We start from the raw sequence: 9,849 nt of genomic DNA, 5'->3' as shown, positions 1-9,849 counted from the left end.
ATGGATGATGCAGAATTGGCCCTTGTGGGGATCAACATGCTGCTGAACAACGGATTTAAGGAATCTGACCAGCTCTTCCGCAAATACAGGTGAGAGGCGGCGGACTGAGGGAGGCTGCGGGGGGCGATCGGTGAGGATGCTGAGGAGTCAGACAGCGCTGTATAAGCTGGACCACTGTGTAAGGCAACACCCTGTGGTCCCTTCATTATGTGAGGCGGGACTCTGAGGCCCCTTTCTATCTCTGTGTGTGTGTGTGTGACAGGCTGGCCCGTGTGTGACAGGGTGGCCCGTGTGTGTGTGTGTGACAGGGTGGCCCCTGTGTGTGTGACAGGGTGGCCCCTGTGTGTGTGTGCGTGACAGGCTGACCCCTGTGCATGTCGCAGGGTGGCCCCTGTGTGTGTGTGTGGCAGGGTGGCCCCTGTGTGTGTGTGTGACAGGGTGGCCCCTGTGTGTGTGTGTGGCAGGGTGGCCCCTGTGTGTGTGTGTGACAGGGTGGCCCCTGTGTGTGTGTGTGGCAGGGTGGCCCCTGTGTGTGTGTGACAGGCTGGAAGCTGAGCCCCTGACACAGTAAAGCTCGGTACTTTATCCTTCAGGCCTTCTGCTCTTTCAGGGAGTGCATTCACTGACAGCTCCCAGCCTCTCTCTATAGTACCTGCGCTCTGTATAGTAACCAGGAGTTCAGTGTTTTACAGTGTGAGCCTGCGAGCAGGGTCCTCGTTATGCAATGTACCGGTTTGGCTTAGTCTGTCAGCTCTAGCCTTGTCATACCCCTTGTATATACAGTGTGTACAGTAAGAAGCGCTGAGTAAACTGTTGGCGCTATATAAATAAAAGGTAATAATGCTGGAGGTTAATGCATCAGGCAGTGCAGTACACGAATATCCCGGGCAATGTGTATGTTCTATATGCACTGTACTGCATCCCGGGCAATGTGTATGTTCTATATGCACTGTACTGCATCCCGGGCAATGTGTATGTTCTATATGCACTGTACTGCATCCCGGGCAATGTGTATGTTCTATATGGACTGTACTGCTTTCATTAAAAGGAAAATGCCTCCAGTTCCTATAAAGTGTCTCCAGGGCTCCCGGGAACCCTCTGCCTACAAACACATCTCCTGTACTCAGCCAGGGCAGACGCTACTCACAGTTAACCCTTGCGATGGTGAATGCGTGGAGAAGCACCTGCTGTTACTAATACTACACCGGTATTGGCCTAGGGTCTGGCTTTATACAGGGAGGGATAACGCCTGTCTAGAAGGTGCTGTGCCATCATCATCATCATCATCATCATCATGTGGTCAGCGCTGTTACTAAGATACTCGTACCCTTCACTCATCAAATATGTATTATGTGACGGGGAAGCCCCCTAATAGATTGTAAGCTTATAAGAGCAGGGCCTGCTCCTCCCTCTGTACTGGTATTTACAAGGCGGAACATGTGTTATTAATATAGTGTAACTGGATCTTGACGGTTTTAATGTTATTTCATTGGCCCGCATTGTAATAGTGCTAAGGAATCCGCTGGCGCTCTTTAGATGAATGTAATATAATTGGGGAAAATACAATTACGTTTCCTTAGCTGCGATCTTGTATGTGTGTATAATGAGCTCCCTTTGTATAGATTTAATTAATCATTTCCATTATAACCAGTCCTGTTTGGTTTGAAAATCATTATCAGCTTTGATCAGAATGATTTCACTGCTGGTTTATTCTACTTTTCGAGGTGTATTTACTCCTATTGTATTGAACCCCTATTGTTTATGTATGTTGAAGCCCATTTGGCATGGCCTCTTTTTACTGCATGCATTGTTCAGAGAATGTTGTCTTATTCCCCCCTCATTGGCTGCTCTACGGAAAGCATTAGGTCAATCTGAGTAGCGGCACCCAATCCCATGCATGGTAGTTGATCACCAATGTTCAGCAAGAAGACATGCCATTGGCTGCCACTGTTCCCGTTGAGTATGTGTACTTAGGTATGCTTCCTGCAGCCACGGAGAGGAGTGAAAGCACAAATACCTCTTTTATTAATTAATACATGCACAGGTTTTTCATGTTGTAAGATATTAATCTCCTTTACATGAAAACTGAGCTAGAGTGGTCCTTTAACATCTTTTCATTCCGGTTAATACAGATTATTGTGTAATGTGTGCTGCTGCTGGCAGAGAAAACCTCTTAAACTGTTAATGTCTTGAGAAACGGGTTTGTGTCTTGCTTTCTTGCTTAGGAGTGCAGTTTGGCTTTGCTGCTGACTTTAGGGCTGAAATATTGTTTTTGCTGACGGTTGACATGTGACACGGAGCTGAGGTTGTGTCCCGGTGACATTGGCACATCTCGGCTCGATGTTACTGTGTGCCACATGCGAGTCTGATGCAAGATTTCCTCGGTGATGACAGAGTCGTGAATTCAAGGCAAGAAGAATAAGACATTGTTTGTTTTATAAAGGATAGATCTTTACAAGCTCCCAGGTCTCTTATTGTGTTAGTGTGTGTGTGTTAGTGTGTGTGGGTGTATAATCATAGGGTACAGAGCAGCATTAAACATGAATAAGACCTACCATATTTAGCAGATCTACCTTTCCTGTTTGGAAACCATCATAGCAGATTTGTTTCCATTTAAAGCTTTTTCTTTTAATTTTTATTATTATTATTATTTTTTATTTTAAACCTTTTAAATTAACAATCCCTTTCCTCCAACCTCATTGAGCTACCATTCTGCTTAAAAGGGCACTCCAGCCATCCTATGTACGTTTAATGCATATGATAGCTGTGTGATCCCTTTACATTTTCATGTGGTCTGTTTTGCGGGTGATGCTGCCGAATCGTTCCAAACACATTTGCCCCTTTCCCCAACCCCCTCCCCACCTAAATGCCCTGCGGGAGTTGTGTTTGGCTGAGCGCTTCTCCCTGCATGCGATATACGGTACATATGATGGCTGGAGCACTACCGTGTGAGCTTTTTCAGTGTTGTATACATCGCTCCATTTTTTAAGCAGAAGTTCCCGTTGCTCCTCTAGCAAATGGCCCAGAGGTTTATCTGTTGGTTTAACTTCGACCCCCAATCGTTTCACAAGCTGAAAAGTTATACTTGGAATGCGTAGGATTGTCAGATGCTGGGGCTACGTGGCAATCTCAGACATAAACACGAAGTCAAAGATATTCTTATGAAATTGGATGGACTCCTCCCTGCAGCAAGTGCAGACATTACAATACGCATCAGGGAGAGGTCACTATTGGAGACAACTTCAATTACCCCCTTTAACAAGGGAAGCCTATAAAATAAAATGCATAATGCCGGGTAGTAACATTTCTATGTAAAATACAATTACAGGTCACAATGTTTGGATAGCTGGCTTTTAATCAGTTAAATTATTACAAAACTTCTGGTTCGTTTTGATCTTTTGAGTCCTGCAGCTCTAAGCAAAGGTAGTCCCAATGCAGAGCTTGTCTCCTAAATACATACAGGCAAGACTAAGAATCATATCTGTCTTAATTATTTTGATTTCATAAAAAACATACAAAATACATTTCAGATGCTCGCCAAGAATGTACGGCCACTTCATAGCCTGTCCTACGATGCATCCCGCATGGGAGCATCTCACATTTTAGTACCATTACCGAGGAAACATTTCCATCAATTTATCAGTCTGATCCTGCCTCAAGGGCAGTCCTGAGCTGAAATGTGAGGCATGAGGGATGCCAACGTCCTGGTGGCCTAAAGGTATGGCAGCTAACGACCCAAAGTGGGGAAATGCCAGAGAGTCCAAAGGTCAGCGTCTGGTGGGGGACCAGACTGGAAGTTCTGTATGTGGTCAGAGGGTACAAACCGAGGGAGACAAGGTCTAGTGAACTATGACCGGGCCCTTGGCATTATGTCTTGCCCTGCTGACCATGCTGGCATGGTTATTAAATGTTCAGCTGGTCCTCGAATAACATTTATTTTGTTATAATGTTGATAGCCCTCTCTCACTCGTTCATTGACGCTCTCAATGTCAATGTCTCCCTACCTTCTCTGTCCTCGACTCCTTTCCCCGAGGTCCGCTTCTGATCTCGCATCTTCTTCTTCAATATTCTGTCTTCTTTCTTGGACAAAGAAAGAAGACACAATGAAAATGGAGGAAGGGGGAAGAAAGAAAACTGAAAAACAGTAAGATGCAACATCAGAAGCAAAGCTACAAGAAAGCATAGTGACTCAAAACTATTGGCAAAGGTTTTGTTACACCTCGTTTCACTTAAATTTGCAGGTTCCTAAAACCTCATATAACTATCGGTATAGAGAGATGTATTATTACTAGATATGTAAATAGTGAGATTCACATGAGCTTCATAACTCAAAAGATTACCGGTAATTCTAGTTTTCCTTGTGACATCCTCAAAATATTTTGGGTGTGCGCATGTTATTTTCCCTTTCATGTGGCTGTATAATTACCTGAAAGCAGCGTTTATATCTCTGTAATTCAAAGAGTACCTTCCTTCCACTTTCTGAATCTCTTCCCTATACTAATGGCATGATGATCTATATATTTACTAACACTGGGTTTTTCTGTATAATGTGTGCGGGTGTAACTGTTTAATGACTAGATTCTTTTGAAAGCGAGAGATCGCCCATATCAAAGCAAATTGTTGTTGTGTCTTCTACCTGTATAAAGGTAACGCTGTATGTAGCCTCAATCACTAACAGAAAGGTCAAATTGGTTCAGATCGCTGAACCTCTTATTTTAAGATCATTAGAGCGAATTACAAATGTTCCAAGACCAATACGAACAAAATGCTTGTCAACAATAGGGGCTCCAGGTGTCTTTTAATTAAACAGAACCACCATTACTGGTCTTGTCCTTTTTATTATTTCCCCTGAAGGTTTTATCACATAGAGGAAATTTTTAAGAAGATACCAACAGTGAGTGGCTTTTTGTGTCACATGACAAGTGTTCCCAACTACATTTTATCTGATTAAATAGGTTTTTCTGGGAGAGGTTTGGACATGCAATGATGATATTTTTGATGCTGCATTTTGTTACACATGTGCCCAAATCAGCAGAAGAGGTAAAGGGGCACCATTAGAGACCCCTCTCCCGTCATATGATGAGAAACAGAAAGCCGACACTTGGGGGTGCTTAACGACGCATGATGAGAAATTGTACTGTTTAATACATTTCCGGTGACTGATGCAGAGAATGTGCAAGGAGCATGCCTAAGTATGCTTCCTCTTATCAGTAGAGGTAGCCGAGGTCTCATTTACTAATATCTAAAGAATTTTACGTTTGCATACAGTAAAGGATACTGGAGTGCGTTCATTTTATATGAACATAGAGCTGGAGTGCCATTTACAGAAGAAAATATTTGTATGGGGTCAATAAAACATTAAAACGGCATGTATTGCATGTAACATTTTTGAAAATTGATAGGTATTAATATACTTCTATTAATAATTTTAAAGACAAGCTGTTGCCTACATCGCTTCTAGCATTTTAATTCATTTGTTAAAACTAATAAAGACAAAGTGAACAGCGCTACAAAGTGACAACCACCACCGTGAAAATTGAAAGAATTATTATACGAACCCCTTGGGGAAACACATGTATAAATTCATATCAAAATGATATGTGCAGAAACAATAATATAAAGTAAAAAATACAAACACTAAATTACAAAAATATATGTAATTTATTGATTTAATTAAGCCAATTAGATATAAGGAAATAATAAAAAGACAAGCAACGTATATGTTAGGTATATTCAAGTAATGTGGTAGAAAAACACTTGCATAAGTATATATGCCACAAAGGAATCTATATCACTTAAGGAAATGTTTCCAGGTGTAAAAAGTTAATAGGTACTTAAAAAAAAATAAATGAGAGAGAATAAGATTAGAGACAAAGATCTTGTCAAAGGATGCTGGAGGTGAGGAAATAGCTGCAGGTGGAGTAAGCATGGACTCGGGAGACAACACTGCTAGATGCCTTAGGGAAGTAGGGACTCTTTCCGTCATATAATTACGATCTGCGAGATCCAGGGCACCAACATAAAACATCCACAACTCTACTCTGTCTTCTTTGCGTCATTAAATCCATCTGGAAGATATCACCGTAGTCTTGTTTATTCTGCAGAATTACTTAATGTGCCTCTGTTTAATAATTCCAGGTTGTCATCTCCTAGTAGTTTGCCCATCACTGTATACAAATATATGTGGTCTCCAAGTCTTGGACTATTCTGTGCTATATAATTTTCGATGCTCGTTGGCACAAGTCCATTCCCATGACAAGCTCCAAAAAACAAAAAAGGCACTTTCTGCTATTGCGGAAGCCCTGATACATTGTTTAAAAGTAACCAGAATCATCCAAATAATGATTTAATCATAATTCTAAATCCGATAGCCCAATTTAATGAGGTTCTTTAGAAGATGTTCTTTTCCATCAGATGATGGAAAAGGTGAAAAGTCAAACACAGTTCTCTATGTTGTAATCCTTTTTTATCACAAGGGGAAGCAAACAACAATCTTAAAAGCTTAAGTTTTTCTTGAAATACCAAATGGATGTTGTAAGGTCATATAACAGCTAGTAATGTTTTTTATTATATAATACATGGTCATGCGATAGTGTAATCCTTGGGTACCTCATATTGGGACTTCCAATTCTGCACGTTTTCCTGATCTTTACCTACAATTGTGGAGCTGTGATTAAGTGCTTTGATAATTTGTAATCACGAGGAGATCCTTTACATAGAAACAAAAGATTTGACGTCAGATAACATTTGTCCTGATTCAGACCTTAATCTATTCCTTTATCTTATCTAAGCCTATTATCCTATCATGCCTGTCCCATGAATGTTTAAATTCCCTCACTGTATAAGCCTCTACCACTTCTGAAGGGAGGCTGTTCCATTATCTATCACCCCCCTGTATTAAAATTTAAAGATGGGTTTTTTCTCAGGGGTTTACACGACTCTATATCTTGAAAATGTTGACCTACTGACTTGTAGACTATGCTGTTAAAACAGTGCATTCAGCAAAAGGCTTAATTACTTATTCATCTGTAGAAAAATAAGGTTACAATTCACGATTCCATACACAAAGAATACGTTTGGGTTTTTGGTATTGTCCATAAAGGCTGATTCTGCAGCACATACCGGATGGACAGGAGGAGATGCAGTCTGTGGATAACTTGCTTTATTATTATTTAAATAATTGTGCCAGTCTGGTTTTATGTTGTTCTAACCTACCATGACATGCTAATCCAGAAATGAGAACTTGTTTCTCTTTATAACCCGGAAGATGGTTTCTTTTTAATAACATGACATACCAGGCTAATACGTGATATGGTAAAACAAAGCAAAAAATTTGAGAATACCATTCAAAAACACATATCTGACATAACTGTTGGGGGTTCCATCGCACTTTATGGCCATATATTGCTTACCCCACCACTACATCAAAATCTAATTTTTCATGGCTATATTGCTCACCAATGAGGTCACCCTATGTGTGGTTTATAGAAAGTTCAACCTTCGGTTCTGACCTGTGGCAATGTGTAAAGCCATAAATGAATGTAGTTACTCCGTTGGGTACCCTGGAGTCTTGTGATCTGTCATGAGACCCAGCTACCTCCTTCTGAGATGAAGCACCGGCAGTCAGTTCAGTAATCAGGCTGCACCTTTAATTGCAGAATGCGACAGAGTAATACACGGAAAGGTCAACATAGAGTGAATGCTTATGCAAATGATTGAACTGACCAAACCTTGTCATCGTGGTTTCTTTTTGGACCCAATTGCCAGTTTCTGCATGGAGGTCATTAGGATATAAATCCTTCAGCGTTGCTGTATTCTTCTACTCGCACTATCAAGGTTGTACAGGATTAAACATGATACGTGCTAAGATTAATTTGGATGACCATGGACTAGATTAATTTCTGTCCAGAGGGTGATACAAAATATATATAGCCCATGGCAGGAACTCTGTATGAAAAGGAACAAACGACAGATACTCCAACGAGGACGCGCTTTTTTTTAATGGAGTGCAGCTTTGCATTGAAACTGGATGTTTGAAGGTCATCAGGGGAAATAGACTAGATGGGCCAAATGGCTCTTATCTGCTGCCAAATTTCATGTTTAATATGAAATACACAGTGTTTTGTAACCTTTAATAATACTAACTGATGTTTCATCATGGGTATGACTCCAGTACCCCAAACATACAGAGGGCCAGACCGAATCCTAATCATCTCCCAAGCAGAGAATTATATTACTCATGGATATAACCTACTATCTGTCTGGAACATAAGCGTTAATGTGATGAGACTAATGCAGGCTCTGGCAGCTGGATGAAGCAGCGGGAAAGCAGATCACATGCTGCTAAAGTGAATGTACAAAACCGGAGTTCGATTACTCTGATCGTTCCTTGGTATTTTCTATCGGCGTCCTTGATGAAAGGACCTGCGCTGGAAGTAATTAACAGTCACAAGACAAATTGTGTGCAAAATTGAATTGCAATGAAAACAGTAGGAGACGTTCATATTTTCTGAGCACTGTTTAAAGCATCTGTTTCACTAGAGAAGATGTGCTTGGAAGAACCCTGTGGTTAACAATAGTGGTCCGAGCGATTTAAGCTGCAGCTGGGTCCCAGGTTTTTTTTTCGGGCCCAACAGTATCGCTGTATGTTTTATATATTTTAGGGTCATGGGTGGCCAAGGCTCTTTGATGCACATGGGGGCAAAGGCTGGCCACACACCAGTCAGGGTACCCATGCTGACTCCTGGTCACTGCCGAAAACGCCTACAATGGACACGTTCGCATGAGAACTGGACCATGGAGCAATGGAAGAAGGTGGCCTGGTCTGATGAATCACATTTTCTTTTACATCATGTGGATGTGCGCCGTTAACCCGGAGAACACATGGCACCAGGATGAAGGGCCCACCTCGCAACTTACAGGACTTAAAGGATCTGCTGCCAATGTCTCGGTGCCAGATACCACAGCACACCTTCAGAGGTCTAGTGGAGTCCATGCCTCGTCAGGTCAGGGCTGTTTTGGCGGCAAAAAGGGGAACCTACACAATATTAGGCGACACTGACAATGTATTGTATATAACAGCCCCCCTGTTTCACACCAGAGGTGTTTTTTATAGAAATAAGCAGTAGTGGGATCCGTTAAATATGCTGTGCCACCTACCATGTTTTTATATATATATATATATATATATATATATACATATATATAATTCTATTTTACTTTTATTAGTAAACCTTGAGCAGGCTGGATGGGCCAAAAGGTTCTTATCTGCGGACACATTTATAAGAAACCTTATTCCTAGTACTGTGGAGCATCCAAACCCTTCCCTAAACCAATCCTTAAATCAAGCAAGCACCAAACCACATGCTGATAGGATGTTGTCATAGAAACTGAGAAGGCTTCTTAAAAATCCCTGTGATACTTATATATGTCAGAGGAAGACTTAAATGGCAGATCACCTTAAACTGTTGGAACATGGGTGTCCCTGTCTTAGTTAATTCTACTGGAACTACATAGATGCTCCCATCTTAATGGACACTCCAGCCTCGCATGCACTTAAGCTTCATTTCTCATCAGAATCCTCTCTGTATTTCTAATCTTTCCATACCTCTTCTACTTGCATTGCACGTGATATACCAGTCCGAACACATGCCCTATGCAGTAGTGCGCATGAGCACATACTCCCGTCAGAGCTGTTTTGTGCAATAGCTCCAGCAGAAGCCAAAAGATGGTTTCATTAAATTAAGTTCAATGTGAGATTATCCATATATATATATATATATATATATATATATCACATTACTAAAGTTCAAACATGCTGTCCAAAGTAAATGGCGTAATCCAATCTTT

General features: G+C 41.2%; 1 protein-coding gene across 1 annotated transcript in view; it reads left to right on the top strand.

The window, feature by feature from the left end:
- Positions 1 to 9,849, top strand: part of LOC149287819 (tetratricopeptide repeat protein 39C-like) — a 32,713-nt gene continuing 22,864 nt past the window's right edge. Inside the window, exon 1 of the mRNA XM_089492470.1 lies at positions 1 to 89. Within this exon, the coding sequence (XP_089348596.1) occupies positions 1 to 89 (89 nt within the window). The remainder of the gene's footprint in view (positions 90 to 9,849) is intronic.

The sequence above is a fragment of the Sceloporus occidentalis genome, unplaced genomic scaffold (genome assembly GCF_023333645.1).
Source record: "Sceloporus occidentalis isolate IW3139 unplaced genomic scaffold, rSceOcc1.0.p SCAF_56, whole genome shotgun sequence".
Lineage (NCBI taxonomy): Eukaryota > Metazoa > Chordata > Lepidosauria > Squamata > Phrynosomatidae > Sceloporus > Sceloporus occidentalis.
The sequence above is the reverse complement of the archived record's forward strand: the minus strand, read 5'-3'. Positions and strand labels throughout refer to the sequence as shown.